Source organism: Xyrauchen texanus, chromosome 24 (assembly GCF_025860055.1).
Source record: "Xyrauchen texanus isolate HMW12.3.18 chromosome 24, RBS_HiC_50CHRs, whole genome shotgun sequence".
NCBI lineage: Eukaryota > Metazoa > Chordata > Actinopteri > Cypriniformes > Catostomidae > Xyrauchen > Xyrauchen texanus.
In genome coordinates, this window is record NC_068299.1 from 6,385,841 (window position 1) to 6,408,813 (window position 22,973).

The 22,973-nt window shown below is 37.2% G+C and overlaps 1 protein-coding gene across 6 annotated transcripts in view; it reads left to right on the forward strand.

Moving 5' to 3' along the window:
* Positions 1-3,961: 3,961 nt before the first annotated feature.
* The window catches only part of lrrfip2 (leucine rich repeat (in FLII) interacting protein 2), a 36,651-nt gene continuing 17,639 nt past the window's right edge, over positions 3,962-22,973 (forward strand). For 4 of the 6 annotated variants that reach the window (XM_052090040.1, XM_052090043.1, XM_052090042.1 and 1 more), the window contains exons 1-3: positions 3,962-4,271; positions 5,269-5,413; positions 12,366-12,452. In XM_052090040.1, the coding sequence (XP_051946000.1) occupies positions 5,324-5,413; positions 12,366-12,452 (177 nt within the window). In that variant the 5' untranslated portion in view covers positions 3,962-4,271; positions 5,269-5,323. Of the gene's footprint in view, positions 4,272-5,268; positions 5,414-12,365; positions 12,453-13,524; positions 13,585-20,179; positions 20,234-20,329; positions 20,378-22,158; positions 22,240-22,763; positions 22,809-22,973 lie in introns of all 6 variants that reach the window. The other 2 variants (XM_052090039.1, XM_052090045.1) reach the window with 1 other exon arrangement.

Consider the following 22,973-nt stretch of genomic DNA (forward strand, 5'->3'; position numbering starts at 1 on the left):
CTTTGGGGTACACACAGTACTGCTTGTTTTCCCACAAGGTGAACCACTGTATCCTATTAAAAAGGCCTTAGATGCAAAATGTAACAAATGCATGTCTATTTTGTCACTGATCTACTATGATCATACCATGTTTTCTTTCATAATATATTCTGCATATGATGTGCACTGGAAACCTGAAACAAGTGAAATCATATAGCAATTTAATTTGCAGTTGACAATAAATAAATGTATGTATGTACTATGTAGCAGTAGAAATCAGAAGTTTCCATACACTTTCATTAAAACTCATTTTTTAACCACTCCACATATTTCATATTAGCAAACTATAGTTTTGACAAGTCGTTTAGGACATCTACTTTGTGCATGGCATGAGTAAATTTTCCAACAATTGTTTAAGGACAGATTGTTTCACCTTTAAATGAATCCATCACAATTCCAATGGACCAGAAGTTTACATACACTAAGTTAACTGTGCCTTTAAGCAGCTTGGAAAATTCCAGAAAATGATGTCAAGCCTTTAGGCAATTAGACAGTTAGCTTCTGATAGGCTAATTGGCTAATTATAGTCAATTGGAGGTGTACCTGTGGATGTATTTTAAGGCCTACCTTCAAACTCAGTGCCTCTTACATTGGAAAATCAAAACAAATCTGCCAAGGGGGGCATGGGTAGCTCAGCGAGCATTGACACTGACTACCACCCCTGGAGTCGTGAGTTCGAATCCAGGGTGTACTGAGCGACTCCAGCTAGGTCTCCTAAGCAACCAAATTGGCCCGGTTGCTAGGGAGGGTAAAGTCACATAGGGTAACCTCATAGTCCTGATTAGTGGTTCTCGTTCTCAATGGGGAACGTGGTAAGTTGTGTGTGGATCATAGAGGGTAGCATGAGCTTCCACATGCTGGGAGTCTCTGCGGTGTCATCCACAACGAGCCATGTGATAAGATGCGTGGATTGACGCAAGTATATACACTATGAGACCACACAGCCATCATACCACTCAGGAAAGAGATGCTTTCTGTATCCTAGAGATGAATGTAGTTTAGTGCGAAAAGTGCAAATCAATCCCAGAACAACAGCAAAGGATGGAGGAAACAGATAGACAATATCTATATCCACAGTAAAATGAGTCCTATATCGACATAACCTGATAGGCTGTTTGGCCATAATGACCATCATTTTTTTGGAGGAAAAGGGGTGGGGCTTGCAAGCCGAAGAACACCATCCCATCTGTGAAGCACGGGAGTGGCAGCATCATGTTGTGGGGATGCTTTGCTGCAGAAGGGACTAATGCACTTCAAAAAATAGATGGCATCATGAAGGAAGGAAATTTGGAAATGTATGTGGATATATTGAAGCAACATCTCAAGACATCAGCCAGGACGTTACAGCTTGGTTGCAAATGGGTCTTCCAAATGGACAATGACTCCAAGCATACCTCCAAAGTTGTGGTAAAATGGCTTAAGAACAACAAAGTCAAGGTACTGGAGTGGCCATCACAAAGCCCTGACCCTAATCCGATCGAAAATTTCTGGTCAGAACTGAAAAAGCATGTGTGAGCAAGGAGGCCTACAAACCTGACTCAGTTAAACCAGTTCTGTCTGGAGGAATGGGACAAAATACCAGCAAATTTTTGTGAGAAGCTTGTGGAAGGCTACCTAAAATGTTTGACCCAAGTTAAACAATTTAAAGGCAATGCTACCAAATACAAACAAAGTGTATGTAAACTTCTGACCCACTGGGAATGTGATGAAAGAAATTAAAGCTAAAATAAATCATTCTCTCTACTATTATTCACACACATTCAAAGTGATTTCCCTTCCGAAGAAGCTAAACTGGGTCCTGGGATGAAAGGTAAAAAAACATCAACATTAAACCCGCATCAACCCACAATTAGTGATGTATTTGACTGGACAACAAAATACCCGACCGGTAGCCCACGATAGAGAGAATGCACGCATGAAGTTATTAGTTGCCAAAAAGGTGTTGCCCTTCACAACTGTTGAAAAGCCATCTTTCATAAAGTTGAACAACACATATTTTAATTGCACTTAATTTTTTTCAGTTTAATAAAAAAATTTATGAATTATTTTAAATAAATACAAAATAAAGTTCAAAGTGTTAGTCAGTTTGAACGTGAACACTGCACTGGTGTGAAAATTATGATATTGTGGCAAGTCTAACTATAACAACACATTATTTGATGTTTTACCTTTTTTAAATACAGTATATACTCATTTCACATCAAATGATTGCAACACACTCCAAAAAACACAGAGTGTTTACCATTGTGTAACATCACCATTTCTTCTTATAACACTAATTAATCATTTGGGCACTGAAGACACAATTTTGTTAAGTTTAGCAATCTGAATTTTCCCCCATTTATCTATTATGCAGGTCTTCAGCTGTGCAATTTTACGGAGCCTTTGTTGCCACTTTTCATAATGCAGCACACATTCTAAATGGTAGACTGGTCAGGACTGCAGGCAGGCAATCTAGCTCCGTGACTGCGCTCTCTGCTTATGCTGCCATGCACATGCAATCCTAACTTGCAAATTAAGGCTTTACTATGAAAAGCAGAAGCTATACATCAACACTGTCCAGAAGCACTGCTGAGATCTCTGGGCTCAGTCTTATCTGAGATGGAAAGTAGACCAGTGGAATTGTGTTTTGTGGTCTGACGAGTCCACATTTCTAATAGTTTTTAGAAGAAACAGACATCATGTTCTCCGTGCCAGAGAGAAAAAGGACCATTCATGCTGTTATCAACATTAGGTCCAAAAGCCTGTGGCTGTCATGGTATGGGGTGTTTCATGCAAATCAAATTTTGGAGAAACATATTGCCATCCAGATGCTGTCTTATCCAGGGACTTTGCTGCATTTTCCAGCATAACAACGCCAAACTGCCCGGATTACAAGTGCATGGTTGCATAAGCAGATAGTACAGGTACTAAATTGCCGTTTATTGATGATGGAGTTTAGTGTCACTTATTGGTCATTGCTCCAGGAAGGGCCTTTACTGATGCACTTCATGCATGTGCCCTTTTGTAATTACTACAGTGATTACCATTACATTACAAAGTGAAAAGCAGATTTTTACAGTTTCAGAAGGTTAATGTATCAAGTTTATTATTTAGTAATATAAACAACAGTAATGCACTGTAAAATATACAGGCATCAAAATTATATCCCATAAAGCCTGAAACGTGGTTATCATTTCTGGCAACCACAGCTGCCAGTTTTTTACCGTAAATTTAACAGGATTTTTTTTGTTTTTTACAGTGAAAGAATAATATGCTTTCTGAATAGCACAGGATGAAAATAATTTTTTAGTTGCTCCTTTTTGTTTTTATTAGCATTTTCCATACTGTCCCAACTTTTTCAGTAGTGGGGTTGTATTTAATTTATTTACAGTACACATTCATTTATTTATATACATCATCCTCCATCGTCTTCAACAGCTAGAGGTCATTACTGGACTGGGAATGTAACAGAACAGTGGCTCAGTCTGTTTTTGTTTTAGGTTAAAATAAAATGTTTTTTTTTTTTTCTCCTCTATATGATTCATGTTCTCATGACTAAAAAGGAGACTTGTCACCATTAGTGTGGAGATTATAGAAATAGAAAATGATGGTTAGGTTTAATTGATTAGGCTTGGTACTAGGATTCAAGGGTGTGGATTTGTCTTGAACATTGGGGGGAGGTTACAATGTAAAGAATGTAAAGAATGTACATGTTTCCATTGATCATGGTTTAAATGTTGGGGAATTTACTTGCTTGTTTTTATTATTTGGGGGTTCCCCCATCCCCCTGGAATCTACACCCCTGCTAGGGTTGGTTGGTTAGGTTTGGGACTCGTGTAAATCGGGTTACGTTTAATTTAGAGTTATGGCTAATTGATAAGAGGTATTAGTTGGTCTAGGCGTGATCAAAGGCCACACCCCTTTTCCAGCATCCGGGACTTTCAACGCGAAGCTGGATAACATTACTTCAGACTTTCAGGAACATCCACACAAAGAGAAACTATCGGCTTTCCCCGCGATTTTAGTGATTTCTGGAGTACTTGCGTTGATACGCTGCTTTCAGGCCTCCCGTGACTTAACATGAGGCGTATTGTTGTAAAAGTTTGAGGTGACGGACACGGACACGGACAGTGCCAGTTTGTGGCTGTCACGCAGGCACGCGGGCTCGCGCTGGTCAGCGGGAACGCGCCCAGGTCCCAGCCTGTTAGAAACGACCCGAGTCCCGAGCGGACCAGAGACGGGCAGAAACGGTAAGAAACCGGCACTAACGAAGCCAACTATGACGAAAGTCCAGTCAGGTTACTGAAGTGTAATGTTTCAATTAACGGCACGAGAGTTGAGTGACATTTATACACTTTATCTCTGTGAGGACATGCTAGCAAGCTAACCGCTAACTAGATGTCATTAATATTGAATTTAGCTTCTTGTATTTATTATATTATATGACGTTTAACTTTGTTAAATTGTAGTTAATATATATGTTTACTGAAGCGCTTTGGTTATTTCCGTGTATTTTCTGGAAAATAATGTGCTTTATGTTTGTCTGTCACGCAACCAAATGAGTGCTGGTTTATATTTAGCACCTCTGCAAGAATAACTATAAAGATAGAGATTTTTATTCATAGAATTATTTACATGTTTAACTGTGATTAGAAAACCCTTACATATTGGCCATGTGTTTATAGTCACACATTAGGCTAATGCATGACAAAGACAAAGGTGTTGTACAATACATTTTAATAGAAATATCTTAGTACAAGGTGTGAACAATCTTAAGATTTACGTATTTGTCCTCGAATTTGCCTAGGCTATATCAAATAAAGTGCTTTTAAATGGTCTTCGTATAGGACAAAAAGTAAGCGAAAAGGTACATATGAAACTGCTTCTCTTTTATGGATCTAAAACCATAGGAACATTTGCACCCCAGCAGGACTAGTGCTTCATGCCTGTGATATTTCTCTCATCTGTCACATTTTATTATGAGGTGTATGTTCATGTTGTGTGTCCATACACGCATGACTAAAGCCTCTATTTGTGGGTGTGGAGATAAGTGCAAGAGAGTGAGTGAGGTCAGGCTTATCTAACCTACATTATCTAGCCTTTGAACAAGTAGGCCACCTTTCAGAGAAGATACTGCAATTGTCTGTTTTCTAGATGAACAATACCAATTCAAGAGTGTTTTGTCATTTTTATTTTAGTCAACTATGCTTAAACAAAACAGTAAGCAATTTTTTTTTTCTTCATTAGCAGAATATTACGGGAAGGTAATTGATCCTTATTTGGCCACGGAGGTGCTGCTAACATGGGTACGCCAGGATCCGGACGTAAACGGGCCCAAATAAAAGATCGTTTCTCAGCGGAGGATGACACTTTGAGTAGTATTGCCAGAGAGGTAAGAGGTGTATCAACATCTGACTTTATCTCACTGATGTCATCTTGTGTCTGGTGGTTTCCTGTGGCAACATTAAAGGAATACCCAAAAATAAACATTCTGACATAATTTCCTCACCCTGATTGTCTACTGTGGAACACATAATGAGAAAATTAGATGACTGTTGCACCTGCTTTTTTCCATACAACACACACGTACAGTGACCAGGGACTGTCAAGCTCCATAACAGACAAAAATAAGCACCTTAACAGTAGTCTATATGACTTGTGTGCTTTATTAAAATTCTTTTGAAGACATATGATAATTTTGTCTAAAGAACAGACTTAAATTTGTTTTTCAATCTTGTTTAAGTCTCCTCTGCACTTTATATTTAAACTTGACACATCCCATTTGGAAACAACATAAGTGTTTGTTGTTACTGACGTTGAACCTTTTTGGAGCTTGACTGCCCCTGGTCACTTTATGCTGTCATTGTTTGAAGAAAAAAAAAACAAGTATCAAAATATTCCATTTTGTTTTCGACATAAGAAAGTTAAACAGGTTTGTAAAATGTGGATGAGTAAATTATGACAGAATTTTCAATATATTTTTTTCATCGCAAGCATATGCTGGAGAATGCGAGGATGCACCAGAATCATCACCGATATTGGAGAGTAATTAAGGTGCTTCATTCATAAAATGTCTCTTCTACCTGACAGATATGACTGAAATATGTATCCTGAGAAATCACACCTGACTTTGTGACAGCCTTAGGCTCTAAAAATAGCACACAAAAAAAGGGAGTGGCTTGTTTTTTTTTGTTTTTTTTTTAATGATCAGAAACTCTTTCAGCCTGTCAATCATTGTGCATGTTTGAGTTTCCTGACATTGGGCTAACTGACATGTTTTTTGTGGGTGGGGCTTTGGATAGAGTGCGTGTGGTTTAATCAATGAAAAGCTACTTGGTTTAAAAACTAGCAAAGCTACCACCTCACTACTCAAATGTAGTTAAGCTAATAGCTTCGCTATTTGTAGCTAAGCTATTGCCCGAAGCTATTTGGAAATTTGGAGTGCATCTGGACTGTGAGCGTTGTAATTCTTCCTCTTTTCACTCAGGCGCAAGCTGCACTGCTGCTCTCACGCATCATAATTAATTTAGTTTTATGTTATCTCATGTTACGTTAAATGAGATCAAATGAATATTCGACAATTAAAATGTTTGTAGACAATTTTTTGTTGCCGATAACGTCGACTAATCGTTTTAGCCCTAATTCACCCCACTGCTACGTGCATGAGCGCAAGGTATTTTAGAATCCGATTGAGAAAGTAGTCAGATTCAAATGTTTACATAGCTAATATTTTTCTTTTAAATTGATTATTTTAGGTCTACACCACTGCCTTCAATCGGATGGAAATTTAATTCGAATCAGCACTATCTGATTATTTTGGTGTTACATGAAGGCTTTTCAATCCGATTGAGCTACCGGTCGGATTATAAATGAGTTAGTTGTTTTCATGTAAACGTGGCTACTCCGGTCCAAAAGGTTTGAAACTTTATTTTAATGTCAGTCAGCAGCCACTTATTGCTCTGTTGTGATGTGTCGATATGTGGACTTTCAGGTTCTGCTAGTTGGAGCTTCAGCTGATGTAGTTTGACTCACAGCTCGAGCAGGGAGCAGCCAGTAAGGACTTGTCTCAGATTTTACAGTAGCACACATGTGTGAGCCCATCACGCTCATGAGTAGAACACTCTGACTGCTATCAGCTCTGCACTCTGGGACTCTTCTTGCTGAAATTAACTTGTATAACCCAAATTCATAATTACTGAGCCCTTGTGACAAAATTGAATGACCTGTATGTTTCATATTGCTAAGCCATATCTTCAGCTACGATTATATAACTGTAACTTATTCCATATAGGATACATGTTTGTTGCTGTGATAATAGATTAGTAGAAACCTGCATCTATCACTGAAAATAGTAAAATTAGTAAGGATATTGTACAGCCAACTGGTAATTATTACAAATTAAACCCTGACAGGGTGATCAAGACCCTGATATAAAGTGGTTATTAAACAAAAATATTTCACCACTCAGTGCTGTGATTGACTAATCCGAATCGAGTCTTCCACAGAGCCAGTTAAAAATGTTAAATAGTGGTTTGAATATTGATATTTCTGCAGCAGTTTAGTAAAGCAATCAATTTAACGATTGGTTGCTGACACATTTCTAGCCAATGGTTTGTGTAATATTTAGCGTATGGGAAATTGTGAAGGAAATGAAAGACTGTTGTTTCCTTTTGATACTGTCACTGAATAAGCAAGTTCATGCGGGTATCTTTCCTCACCTGAATATGGACCATATAAGGTTTGGAAAGAGGGAACAGAGCAATCTAAAGCTAAAGGGTGTGGGCTGTACTGCAGAAGTGAAACTGCTGTCATTGTGAAGTTATTTTGAAATAGCTGAACATTTAAAAGGATAGTTCACCGAAAAATGTAAATTCTGTCATTTACTTATGTACGTGTTTTTCCAAACCTGTATGAGTTCTTTCCGTGGAATACAAAATTAGATTTTAGGCAGCATGACAGCCTCAGTCACCATTCACTTTCATTGGGAAAATAATGCAATAAAGGTCATACCAACAACATTGTTGATTTTAGTAAATAATGACGTAATATTCGTTTAAGGTGAACTCTCCTTTTAAAGCTGCTTTATACAGCCAAGTTGACAAAATGTTGTCTAATTCTTTGAGTGAGCTGACATCTTTCTTGTCCTTCGCATTGCCAGAGTTCACATCTTCCAGATTTATCGAAATTTCAGTAAATTAAATGTACATACTGTATTTTTACAGTTAAGAGAAGCTGAATTACAAGCTGATCCATTGCATTAGCTACTAGATACTGTTTTTGCTGACATCATCTTTAAGTGCCACTGAAACTGGTGTCACTCCACCCATGCAGTTCAAAGATTATGAATCATAGTCTACCTACGACACAAACTTTTGCTTGTTTGAATTGACCTGTCCCTGGGTCCACCCATCTGAAGTTTGCTGCATTGGAAACTCCCTAATTGGTTACAGAAAGCTCTGCTAACTGAAAGTATGGCATTCAATTTCTCTCTGCTTGTTCAGGGGTCATGGAGGTAGATTTGAGCTGCACCACCCCCTGTGGAGGTTACTTATGTTACTGGGCAGTCTTGTCAGTCTTTGAATTGCCAGTTATTCACATGGTCTGTTACCCCCAGAATAACAGAAGAAAGTAGTCCATGCGTCTTGGTGTATCTAGGACAAGGTTTGATGTTTCTTTTGCCTAAAAGGAATACTGGCTTGGACTGCTGTCTAAGGTTCAGTGAGAGGTTGAAAAAGGAATTTGTATTTGTTCAAGGTAAGAAGTCAAAACTACTGCAGTGCAGTTATAATCTTCAAAGTTTACATTTAGCCTAGCTGTTGCATCCAATACCTACAGTACAGTACTTAACGCAAACACAAAACAATATTTTATACCATGCATAAAGAAAATAAAATAGATAAATATTTGTACTTGAGCAAGAACAAAAGTGGAAAGTCAGGGTGCAATACTTACATTTTTATTGGGGGCACTTGTGATAAAAAAAAAAAAATGAGGGGTCAAAATATGAAGTTACACTGTTGAAGGTATTTTTTAAGACCATAATGATAATGTATCACAATATTATATTCATAATATGAAACATTGACTTACTGAATTTTAACTTGGATGCCATGGCTGATAAAACCTGTAACAATTAACAATGGGAAAGGAGGCAGCTGGGACTGGATAACAAAACACATAGACATTTAATAACACTTTTCAGCATATAAAGAAACAAAAACACGCACCGCTTTTCAGCCAGCTCCTTAAATACTCCCACCTCCCCTCGCTAGAACGCGAGGCCGGTGTGGCGCGCAGGTGGATGTCATGTTCCACTTATATTCCTGGCCTTGCTGTGCCCAGACGCCGCTCCACTCCGCCCTGCTCACCACCGACCCCCATCACCGAACTCGGGTTGGGATTTCTCCGGCCTTTTACATACTCCCTTTGACAGGTCACAACGGTCTTCGAATCCGACCTATGGGTGCCTGGGAAGGGGGACAGGGCGAAAGAGAGGAGAAAGGGGGCGGAAGCGGGGTCTGAGCTCAGACTGGTACGAAGCAGTGTTTGCATGACATTTTTGGACACATTTTTTTTTTTTTACCTGTATAACCAGGTCGTTCCCTTTTGAGATTTGAGTCTCCTTTAAAAGGGAGACCTGGCCACAAAGGTAGCAACTTGATCTAGACAGGACAAAAGATATTACATAAATACAGTACTGTGCAAAAGTCTTTGGCACATTAGATATTTAAGACAAAAACATGTGTCTTAAGACGGTTATTTTATATATTCCACTTTAGTGTGTCAATAACTAATATCGGTTTTATATTTTCAAACATTAAATATAATACAACAAGTGGTATGGTCCCCATAGAGGCCAGATCTCAACATCGAGTCAATCTGGGATTACATGAAGAGACAGAAGCAATTGAGATAGCTTAAATACATAGAACTGTGGCAAGTTCTGCCAACAGCCTTGAATAACTGTGCCCAAGTTACCTGGAAGAATTGGTGCTGTTTTAAAGGTGCAATTTAAATGAAGCGAATTAATAAATGAAATTATTCATGGCATTATTTTTTAAAAAAATCCTCACTATACAATGTTTTTTCACAACTCCTTGAACATTTGCATAGTACTATACATAAAACAACAACATATAAAAACATAAGAAAACGGTGAAGAAAACAAAATTCTTTTTACCCATTTCAGAGCAAGCTTAATGAACCGTCATAAGTACATTCTTGTAGATATTCAGGATCTAATAGGTATTAATGCAGTAGGTTTTAAATAATGTTATATGTTGTAAATGTGCTTTCTCTGTCTACATCAATGAAAAAGAATTAAAAGCAGCCTTTAGCAGTCCGAAACGTAATTTGCATGCAAGGACATACCCAATCCACAATGAAAGTGAGCAGCACCATGTGACAACTAGATCACTGCTATTATAATCAACAAGTTTCTCTACACTGTAATTGCAAGCTGATGTACATTAGTTTGTTTTTAATCTGAGTGTAAACGGGCAATCCTTTTCTTAAATTTAATTGTAATTATTTTGATCATGTTTTAGAAGCCGCTCACATCAGTGGGATTGAGTAATTTTCCACATTTGTGCACAGTAATTTACACTCGCAAATGTGTCTAATGCTTACACTGTAAAGCCTGGAAAGTCTATACCTTGTTAGGTGTGTGTTAAATGGCTAGATATTTTGTTGAGAACATTGAGTTCTCTTTGAATAATGAACCAGAGTACTAAAGGCACTTTTGCATTTTTATTGTGATCTGTGATAAGAAATAGTCGTAAACATTTTAATATCCTACTTTGATAAACTGAATTATAATTGTGTTGTCAATCCGTGGCATCTTATTGGTTTTTCTGACCATAGAGCTCTTGTTCTGCAGAATACAGTAAGATGGAATGGCTATGTTGCAGTGTGTGTAAATGTGCTTCCCCTGCTCAGATTTCCTGTTGCAATCTCATGATGGAGGCTCTGCTGGTCTATAGATAGAGCTAGAGACACTGGGCTCAGTTGAGCTGCTCTGGTGAGCGGGTCAAACTGTCAGACAGCTCAACAGGTGCTGAGCATAAGATCCAGGCCTGAATCACAGACACTTGGACCACCCTCGCTGTCCTCCCCGTATGTGTAAAGATTTTGGCATAAGCCATTTTGAAATGCTTGTCAGTTTGCCTGATTTGGGAAGTTGCTAGTGCTTCCAGTATTGTAAAGGTATATTAATTATTGTGTTGGTAATTGGGCAGTAGGGGCTGGTCAGATTGCGTACATTTATCACCAGTGAAGATTGAGACATGTTGATCTGAAATTAGACACTGTTGGATCATGTTAGTCTTTTAGTAAAAAGTGCTGGAAGCAATTTCAGCTGTTTTGCTGCAAACTTCCACTAGACTTACCCACTGAATTAGACAACCCCCATCCCTTCAACTGCATGCCCATTCTAAAACCCTGCCCTTGAAAGACAAATCTAAAGATGCACAGTGACTGAAAAGCCAAAAGTGTTTCAGATTGACTACGTTTTTATATAAGCACGAGCAGCTCCCCCTTCTCAACATTTCTAAGGACACCTATTTCAGTGATATCTGTCTGATACTAGAAGTTTTTTGGAATCCCTTATATAATCTTTGATTAATCTGATTCAAGGATATTGCTGAATTAGACTCCTCCTTTAAGCCACCAAAAGTTTTACCTTTCAGTTCAGTTCAGTGCAGTTTTGCAAGGATGCCCAACAGACCATGGTTTCTCTCCTCTTTTGTCATGTCCATTTATCTCAGGACATTATTATCTGCATGATGGATAGCATATGAATGCAAATCGTGGACCGTATTATAAAGTTGCTGCTTTCCCATTAATGTGATCCTGTGGAAAATATGACGACTATCCCTCAACCCCCAACCCTTGTGGAATTTAACAATTTATTCATAGGACAGTAGAGAGAGACAGGAAACTTTGGGATCGGGACATGGCTCAGGTTAGATTTGAATGGCCTCTTGTACATTATATGCTCTTATATAACTTAGCCATGGCTTTGAAAACTATGCCCTTTTTAGTTACAATTGTATACTCCTAAACCATGAGCCTGAGATGCCAGCAAAATCAGAGAAAGTAGTGGAGACACAATCATGTTTCCTTAAGAGCTACGGAAGGTCTTTCTGCCTGTTCCAAGGATCAGAGAAAATTATCACTCAATTTACATTCCTGTGTTGTGTACAGTGTCTTGCAGGATTTTGATTTCACAGCTAAACAGGTCTCATGATTTCTCTGAACATGCAAGTGTCCAGACTGAGTCCTTCCTGCTCTGACTGTTTGATGCTAGAGCTATTAAGATCAATTCTGTTTCCTCTCTTGTGTAGGCGGAGGCCAGACTTGCTGCGAAGAGAGCTGCTCGTGCTGAGGCTCGGGATATCCGGATGAGAGAACTTGAGCGGCAACAGAAGGAGGTGAGTGTTTTCGAGAGCAGATGAAACATGGAGGATGATACAAACACTTGAACTTGCGCTGCCTAAAGAATAGCGATCATGTTTGGTGTACTTTAATGTGCAGTTTCTCCTGAAGGGCTTCAGAGCTACAGAACACTCCTGTGCCTCTGGTCTGTATCCAGAACATGTGTTTACTAGATATATTACTTTCAGGTCCGTTAAACCTTCAGATCTGTACTATTCCAAAACCAAATTAACTTCCTAAGTAGGCAGCAATATGTGTGCTCCCAGCTTGAAGGCTGTTCCAAAAGTTAAGTAGAAATTGTATGGCAAAATTAAAGCAGCATTGGATGTATCCTTCGTGGAAAAGGCAATTAATTCACTACTTGTAAGTATAGATGAAACTATTTAATTAAGTCCAATTTAAAATTGACTGTTACAAAATATTTGTGTGTGCAATGTATTTTTGAGCTGCCTATGGAGATCAGCAGATCTCTAGGTTTTGGGACAGAACCTCTATATTTTGTTTGGAATATGCATGCTCTTTCACAGATTGTCATTTCTCTTTTGAATCAGTAAAGCCAAAATTGAAAGCGAATATTGTTTTTAGAGTTCTTCTTAGTGGGTTTCAAAATACATTTCTTGTCTGTTTTAACTGTTCCAGATTCCCAACCCAAAATAGATGTTGTCTGTTGCCTGAATCAGATTTTAGTTTGCTGACTAACTAAGCACATAAGTGGAAACAGACTTTTGACAATACAGTGTTTCCAGTGGTTTAAGACAGTTGTGAGTGATGCAGTTTGTCAGTGTCAGCTGGATCTGTCAGTATTCTAGTCTGTATTTATGAGTTTGCAGACATTTTCTTGCACTCAAAGACCAGGCCCCAGTTGTGTTTCTTAAGTACATACTTTTAGTAAGGGTAATTGCATCTTTGTTTTCATTCACAAATATGTTTTTTTTTGTGCAAATGTTTATGACTGTCAAAATTAACAAGAAAATAATTCACATGCACTTTTCATATCACCAAATAATCTGCTCTGTCACATTGGGTTGCAATAGAAGTCTTTGTGTTGTGGCTGTCTCTCTCTCACAGCTGTCAAACTATCAGCACTCCTCCTCTAGCAGGAAATGGGGACAAATCCACCAATGGATGGTATGCGACAGATTAGGACAGTTTGGACATTCATGTACTTTTGCCTTTTAACTAATAATTTGGAAGTGTGCATAAGCTGTATTCTTTGATGGGCTTACATTATATTCTTCTGCACTGAATTAACAGTATGTGGTTTACAAGCATGTCTTTTAATATTAGTTATGCATTTTGTCCTGTTGTTGTGTTTGTCTTTTAAGAATATTATTCTGTTACTGTAGCATTGGATTCCCTTTTGTGGGAGAGTTTTTTTGCACATGATCCAGATAGTGATGTCAAAAGTACCGGTACTTGAGTATCAAGTCGATATGAAAATAAAAAAGATGTAATGAACGATACAAGTTTTCTGCAGTACGGTAGTACCGAGCACTGACTCTGTACACCCCCTATGCAGTGTGTGACTAACAGACGGCTGCTTTTAAATGCTCACACGCTTGTGAGCGTGCATTTTCTCCTTTTACACAGTTTGTGGACAATTTATCAAATTAAAACAGTGATATATCCTAGTGTGATTATTAAACTGTATTATTAAATAAATACAGTCTGCGTGTGTTGTGCGCTTCAGCACACAGATATGTCGTATTGGCGTATCTGTTTTCCGACATTCGCATATATGAATATATATATTTATTTATTTTTTCTTTCTCCAGAACATATAATGCAGAAAACAATGCTTGAGGTGATTTAGAATTTGTGTCATAACGAATGTATAATAATAATAATAATAATAATAATGTAAATGTAATCTGGGAATTTTCCTCCTCTAAAATCGGTATCTGCAACTGCCTCAAAATCCCATATCGGTCGGGCTCTAGTCCTGAATGGAAATTATGTTTTCATTCGTGATGTGATGATCTGTTGTGCAGCACTATATTTGACAAAACTGAAACCATTGTTGTGTTTTAGATTATGCTGTGAGGATCTTTACTGAAGCACTTAATGCGATTTAAAAAAAACTTTTTAATGGTATGCTAAAAAATTATTGTTCTGTTTTTATTCATTTAATTTTTTTTTAATGCAAAACACAAAAGGGGGGGGGGGGGGGTATGGGGTGTCAGAATTTAGATAAAACAAATAAAACCGACTTCATAGGGTCCTACTAAAAAAAAAGCAGCAAAGTTTCACTTTTGCAAACTCTTCAAGGAAACATGCAATTGTTTTAATTTATTATTTACATTGATACATCTAACTTTGTTAAATAGGCAAAGGGAGTGTTCAGTAGCATATTCCCTTTTTTTATTATTTATTTTTTGATCATTTTGAATCGTGACATTTTACTGGTATTTGTACCGACTAAATGGTAAATGTTCTGCACTTATATAGCGCCTTTTTAAGCCTTAACAGTATTCAAAGCGCTTTACACTGCGTCTCATTCACCCATACACGCACACATTCAGACACCAATGGCGGCAGAGCTGCTATCTAAGGTATGTAAGCTAGCCTGCCATTGGGAGCGACTTGGGGTTCAGTGTCTTGCCCAAGGACACTTCGGCATGTGGAGTTGTGTGTGTGGAGCCGACCCGCTCTACCAACTGAGCCACAGCCGCCCCTAAACTACTGAAATTTTGGTACCATGACAACCCTAGATCTAGTGCCCAGCTTATCTTGATATGTGGAAATATATGCACAGTTTATTGATTTATTATAAACATACCAAAGCTCACAGTTTATCTGTTGTAACTGTATGTGAAATACTGTCTGATTGTATTTCAAAAATGAAAGTTAAACCACCTGCATCTACTGTACCATATAGTAATGACTTTGAAAAGGAAATATCATAATAAAATATCTGAAAAAAATCTGGTAAAATTGCTGGCATCAACCTTAGATCAATGACTCTGATAGATGCAGTGTGTGTGTGTGTGTGTGTGTGTGTGTGTGTGTGTGTGTGTGTGTGTGTGTGTGTGTGTGTGTGTGTGTGTGTGTGTGTGTGTGTGTGTGTGTGTGTGTGTGTGTGTGTGTGTGTGTGTGTGTGTGTGTGTGTACACGCAACACATCCGAGACGTGACACAAGCATGTCTGACGCAGGTCGTATGGTCTCTACCTCACAAATATTAAATTACCAACAAGGTTAAGGAGGTGTACTTTAAACTGTTACACCAGTCAATCTTTATTTAAGAAACATGCTCCCTGAAATAGATCCACTTTACTTCTGTAATGCTGTAGATGAATCTGCCCCTCACTTTTTTTTGGGAATGTGTCCACGCTATAGTATTTTGGAGAAAAGTTTGTTTGTTTGTACGTACATCCTATTTTAACTAGTTTTTCTTTGCTTTATAAAGACGTTTTATTTGGTTTTCACAGTTTTGATAACTTAAGTTAATATTTTCTGATTAATCTGTTTATTTTTCTTGCCAAGTTTTTTTTAAACATAAATGTAAATTTATGTCTATAAAGCCCCTATTTGCACTTTTTTGAAATTTTATTTAAATACTCTTTGTACCGCCAACAACTCCAATGCATTGAAAACCATTACACTATGTAATGAATATAATGTCTTGGCATTATTGTAAAATATATCTGTAGTATTTTGTATTATGGATACCCCTGGCTTGTTTCTAAAAAAAAAAAACTAACAAAATGTCTGACGCGAGGTGTAAATTGACAGGCTCTTATACAAGCCCTCATAATAAATCCCCAACTGATTGACAAATCCACTCGTGAAATGGATTGTATGCCAATGATTGACTTATGTTCAATAATATGGTAGTAAAAAATACATTGTATTCTAAAGCCGCTTTTTGAATGGTTTTATCAATAATTAACTGTTCTGACACAAGAATGTAATGCATTTTAATTATCTGAATCTTTTTTTATTATATATATATATATATATATATATATATATATATATATATATATATATATATATATATATATATATAATAAATAACATAATTCCATTTATGGAATAACATAAATGGAATTATGTTATGACTAAACAAAATCCAAAATAAATCAAAACTGTGTTATATTTTAGCATCTTCAAATTCATCACCTTTGCCTAGAATTTGCTGACATGTACTCTTGACATTTTATCAACCAACTTCTTGAGGTATCACCTATCAGGGAAAAAATTATCATCTGTCTTTTAAATAAATTATCACAGACCCTGGGTGAACGGCAGATCAAAAGCTCTGAAAAATGAATTGGTTTACATTTGTATGAGGAAAAAATTAACAGAAGCATCTTTATTTTAAGTAAAAGTTTATTTCCATTGCAACATTTCATATTGTTTGTAAAATGCATAAATATATATGGAATGCATTATAATATATTACCAAATAATAATAAAAAAATGATTTCTTCATGTATTTCTGTCAACATTTGGCTTACTTAGTTACTGCAAGTGGTCTATTAGAGCCTCAAAGTGACCTTTTTTGGAAGTACACTTATATAAATCATGTATATATAAGTTTATGGAACAGTTTTCAACATATTGACTTCAAACTTGTGCCAAACCTTCATCAAACATGTGGCTTTGTATCAGGCACTGCGCATAGTCTTGCATATTTAAAAATAAAAATGTATTTTATAAATAATATTTGCGGTCACTATTCAAACTATTTGAATAGCTCTAACAAATTTTTTTTTATACTAAAATTATATATTTTTACTCTTGAATAACAAATGTCTAAGTATCTTCTATCAAACGAGCCCAAGTTTGTGTTTGTAGACCAGATGGTTCAAGAACTGAAAGTTTTATTTTCAAGCTCATGCACAAAAAGAGGTCTGATGTTACGGGGTTAAGGACAACAAAGTCAAGGTGTTGTAGTGGCCATCACAAAGCCCTTACCTCAGTCCAATAGAAAATGTGTGGGCAGAACTAAAAGTGTGTGTGAGCAAGGGGGCCTACAAACCTGTTCTGTCTGGAGGAATGGGCCACAATTATTGTGAGAAGCTTGTGGAAGGCTACCCAAAATGTTTGACCCAAGTTAAACATTTTAATGTTAATGCAGTGTAAACTTCTGACCCACTGGGACTGTGATGAAAGAAATAATTCTTTCTACTATTATTCTGATATTTCACATTCTTAAAATTAAGTAGTGATCCAAACTGACCTAAGACATGGAATATTTTCTTTGATTAAATGTCAGGAATTGTGAAAAACTGAGCTTAAATGTATTTGGCTAAGCTGTATGTAAACTTCTGACTTTTACTGTATACATCGATCATCCACAATATTAAAACCTTATATTGTGTAGGTCCCCCTCGTGCTACCAAAACAGCGCCAACACGCATCTCTGAATAGCAACCACAATTGTACAGAGCAGTTATCTGAGTTACCGTAGACATTGTCAGTTCGAACCAATCTGGCCATTCTCTGGCGTTTCCATTCACAGACCTGCCACTCACTGGCTGTTTTGTTTTTGGCATCATTCAGTGACTGAATTCTAGAGACTGTTGTGTGTGAAAATCCCAAGGGATCTGTAGTTACAGAAATAAAGAAACCAGACTGTCGGGCATCAACAATCATCCATGCGATTTATCTAATCCGCCAGTCGTGTGGCAGCAGTGCAATACATGCAGCGTTTCCGTGGGGCATGAAAAGTAATTCAATGGATTTTGTGAAAATTAAGGCCTTAAATTGTGTTAAAAAGCATTAATTGTTACACACATTAAAATGTAGATGGGTTTGAAAAAATAATATTACCAATTTATTTTGAAAATGAACTTAACATAATTAATATCTTCGATTTGCTGTTGCAAAATATGTTCATTGGTGTGATAAACAAACAAACCAGTTTGGTAATTGCATCCGGGTGGTGCAAAATTGCCATGACACCGTATGTTTGGACCGCGGTGGGCTGGGACCTGTATGAGTTAGAACAGAGAATGTAAATTTAGTAAAGTCGCAAAGAAACGGGGAAGTGCAAATTCCAGCAAAAGTGACTGGAAGACAAAGAAAGTAGGACATGGTTGCAGCCCGTTGGATGTCAACATGGAGCCGTTAAATCTCATATGCAGCCTGATGGCCACAAATCAGCTGTAAAAGGCAGACAGCAATTAACTATGTAATTAACGTGACCTACAAAGTAACCTCTTCAGCAACTACTACTACCACCACAAACACCACAACTGCTGCTGTTGTGACCACCGCTTCCAGCGGAGCCACTACCGAAGGAAAATAAAGCAACCTTCGAGCAGCAAAGTACAATAAAAATAAATTAACATTTTAAGCTGTCTCCTGAGCCATTTCTAATTCAGTTCAGAGTGATACAGTTTATTTAAATTGTGTAGATTTTCTCAAATATTCAAGATTAAAATCATTGCATCATTGTCAAATTGAATGGTTACAATTGGGACGTGAGTCTTTTTTAAATGTATAGTTTGAATTTACGTATACCTCCGTGGTTGGTCATGGGTTGTGTATGGCATTAAAAATTTTAAAAATGGCTTTAAAAAAGGCATTAAAAAGCATTAAATTAGATTTGATGATACCTGCAGAAACCCTGTACTTAAAATCGAGCAGATATGGGTCAGGAGCTTCAGTTAATGTTCACATCAACCATCGTTATGTGGAAAAAAACATTATCTCAGTGATTTGGACGGTGGTATGATTGTGGGCATGAATTCTATTCTGAGATGCAGGTTGGCTCTGTTTTTTAGCGGCTCGAGGGGGACCTACACAATATTAGGTGTGCGCTTGTGTAAAAACAAGTAGCTAAATGCCGTTATTTGACTTCGGTCAACAGTTTCATCAAGAAAGCAGCTAGGGTTTCACACTACCAAAACAATTTAACAGATACCACTGAAATTTCACAATTCTTGATACTAATTTTGACAGAAATGCTGCTTAATATACTCCTTTATTTAAAAAGTTACATATTCATATAAATATCAAGAAATCATCTTTAAACAATGGCATGTAGCCTTCAAGTATTTTCTCAAAAATATTTAAACAAATTATTTTGTAAACTCTTGGCAATAATAGTTTTATTAGCAGTATCATCTGTTCAACTAAACATGCTGTTAAAATACTGGTATTGTTAATTTCTTAGTGTATTGATATACCTATACGTTGCTTTGTTGTCATAGATTGGACTGAAGGATTATACTTTATATCCACAAATGGGCTCATTATTGCACGGGGTTACATGGGCTGAAACCCAGGGGCCCACAACTCCCAGGGGGGGCCCGATTCGTGGGGTCAGCCACCTTGTTCTCCCGTCTATATTTGTGGGAGGAGCACATCCAAATGCATTCAGTGGGGCATGCTGATATAAACACTGTGCACAACCGTGAAAGTGGCCCGTGTAGCGCATGTTCATAGAATAACATTCCGCACAATGTAACCCCCCTCCCGTTGGTCGACTGTCAGGCAGACCCACGGAATGTTGAGCCCATGGGCCCTGAGGTACCTTGATGCGCACATGTCCACAGACAAAGATTTTTCTGAGTGCTGCTAATAAGCTTGTATGCTTGGCTTTTGTTTGTTATTAAAAACATCTTTTTGAACAGGCCTCATTTAGGCCACTGCATGTAATGTTTGTTTAGTACAGCCAGTGAGGACTAACAGTGAACATAGAGCATTCTTATGTTATGTTCTCTCTTATATTCTTATGTTCTCTCTCCTTTGTTCTCGTCATCATCTTAGGCTGATACAGAAAAGGCCCGTCATGGTCATCATTCCAGTAGCCACAGTCGACGGGTCTGTATCTCCTGATCTTGCTCTCTGCCTCCTGTTCTTTCTCCTCATTTTATTTCTTCTGTCTTATTCCTTTCACTCCTCATTTCTCATGAACAGGGATTGAATGATGACACCGTGTCGGTCCGCAGTGTTGGAAGTTACAGGGTGTGTGATGATTTATATTTTTTCCATGGACTTTCATTAGACTGAGGTGTTCAGATGACATTAAAAGTGTTTTCAGAACCAGTTTCCTTTTAAGATCAAGAAACAAATACTTTTTTTTTTTTTTTTCTGACCATCGGAGTAGTTTCAGAGGCCCATCCATGTTACTTGTTACAACCCCAATTCTTAAAAAGTTGGGACAGTATGGAAAATGCTAATAAAAACAAAAAGGAGTGATTTGTAAATTCTATTGACCCTGTGCTATATTGAAATCACTACGACACTTTTTTTTTTTTTTAACACCATGTGAAATTTTTTCGTTGTTGAAAATTTGCACTCATTTCAAATCCGATGATTGCAACATGCTCCAAAAAAGCTGGAACTTTTGAGTGTTTAACACTTTGTAACATAATATCTTTTAATACAATTTATTAAGTGTTTGGGCACTGTAAACACAAGTTTATTAAGTTTAGCAAGCAGAATTTTCCAATATTCATCCATTATTAGCTTCAGCTGCACAATTGTACACTATTTTGCACCAAATTTGAGACCGGTCAGGACTGGAGGCAGGCCAATCTAGCACCCATACTCTCTGCTATTGCAGCCGTGCTCTTGTAACCAGGGCACTATGTGGCAGAGGTGGGGGACTCAAGTTACATGACCCAACTCGAGTCGTAATTTTAAGGTCTTGTGACTTGCTTGACTAAATGTAGAAAATGACTCTGACTTGAGAACCAGCGACACGAGACTTGACTTAAACTGCAGGACTCGAAGGTTTTTTATTATTATTTTCAATACCTTATAAACAGTAATTAAATGCGTTTAAAAAATATTGAGACATCAATTAATTCATATATAAAAATATAAGCCCACCAGCACCACTGATCTGCATCTGCGCAGTTAACGCTGTGCTCACAATGCGCCAAAATGACAGCTGATTGTCCAGTTCCCAAAATAATCTCCTTTTTTATATAAAGATTTCAAATTGGACCATGTGAATAAAAAAAGAATGAAAATAGGCAATGCAAAAATATCTGATACACCCACCACAACCTCAAATTTCATCAGACATTTCAAAAACCACAAGGAAATGTAAGCAAATTATATCATTATCATTTCATTATCCAGAAAGATTAATATGTAAAATTACTGTTGAACATCTTCAGTTTCACATCGCCTTATTTCAACTCATAAGATCAGTCCTAAATTACACCTGTTTCAACGTTTCTGGAATGCAGTCATGACAAAAATAATAATAATTCATAAGATAAAACATCAAATAATATTTTGTAGTGCTTTCAATAAAGCGCAAGGTGATTAGAATTTATAAATCACACATTTGTTTTTATTAGCATTTTCCACACTGTCCCAACTTTTTTGGAATTGGGGTTGTTCGTGCCACTTGAATTTAAATGGATAGTTCACCCAAAAATGTAAATTCAGTCATTATTTTCTCACCCTCATGCTGTTCAAAACCTGGATGACTTTCCTCCTGTGGAACACAAAAGGATATGTTATACTGAATGTTGGCCTCAGTCCATATTTAATTTCACTTTATAGAAAATCATCAAAATTAAAAATGTCTCGTGTTCAATGGAGGAAAAAAGTAATATGGGTTTAGAATGACATGAGGGTAAGTAAATGATGATGATCAAATAAAAATTATTTAGTTTTTCATCACTTTGGGTAAATTGACATCTTCGTTACTGTGTTGATTACTTCATTGTCCCATTTGAAATGGAAAATGAATGCGTGCCTGTTGGATTTCTCTTTTACTTTTAAAGTCAAATTCGTCCTCTCTAAGAGATTCGAGCAGTTCCCATTACTCTGGTCGGGTTAGTTCTTCCAGGAGAAAAGACTTGGTGGTATGTCACTTTGTTTCCATTATTGTGTGTGTGTTTTCAGCTAGCATTGTAGTGTCTATTTCAGCAACATGTCAGTTCATTTTACTGCATTTCTCTTGTGTTACTGACTAACATTCTTTACAACCATAATTGGACAATTGTTGTTAAAGTGGTTCGTTCTTGGCTACATTTTATGGTGCTCTTTAATCAAAAAACAAACAGACAAAAAATATTCAACTCCGAGTGCTTGGAGCCATATTTGATTTGCATGCTGGTGTCAAATGCGTTACAGTTGTATGCAGAACATGATGGTCAGATTGGTGGTTAGCGCACAAGTGTTGTACTAATTATAATGAAGCATAACAGTGCTGTCTCAGTGTGTGAGTTTTGAAGTTTTCTATAACTCTCTACACTTACATAAACAGGTGTTTGGTGTGATCTGAATAAAACATGCCCTTATTAGTGCATGTGGCATGGATTACTCTGTTGTAGTATCCAGCATATATTTGGGATGGTGATGGTCTTGACCACTGTTTTCTCTGCAGACTGGTGTCTCCAGTAGTTCCTCTTTGAAGAGCTCCTACTCCACTGTATGTATCGATGTGGCATGTAAACTTTATTTATGATTATTATCTCAATTGAGTGTCAGTAGTGTATTATTACTGTGTTTTAGTGATATCAAAAGTACCAGTACTTCGGTACCAAGTCGATACTATAATAAAAAAAAATATATAATGAGACCAGTAGCTATGTTT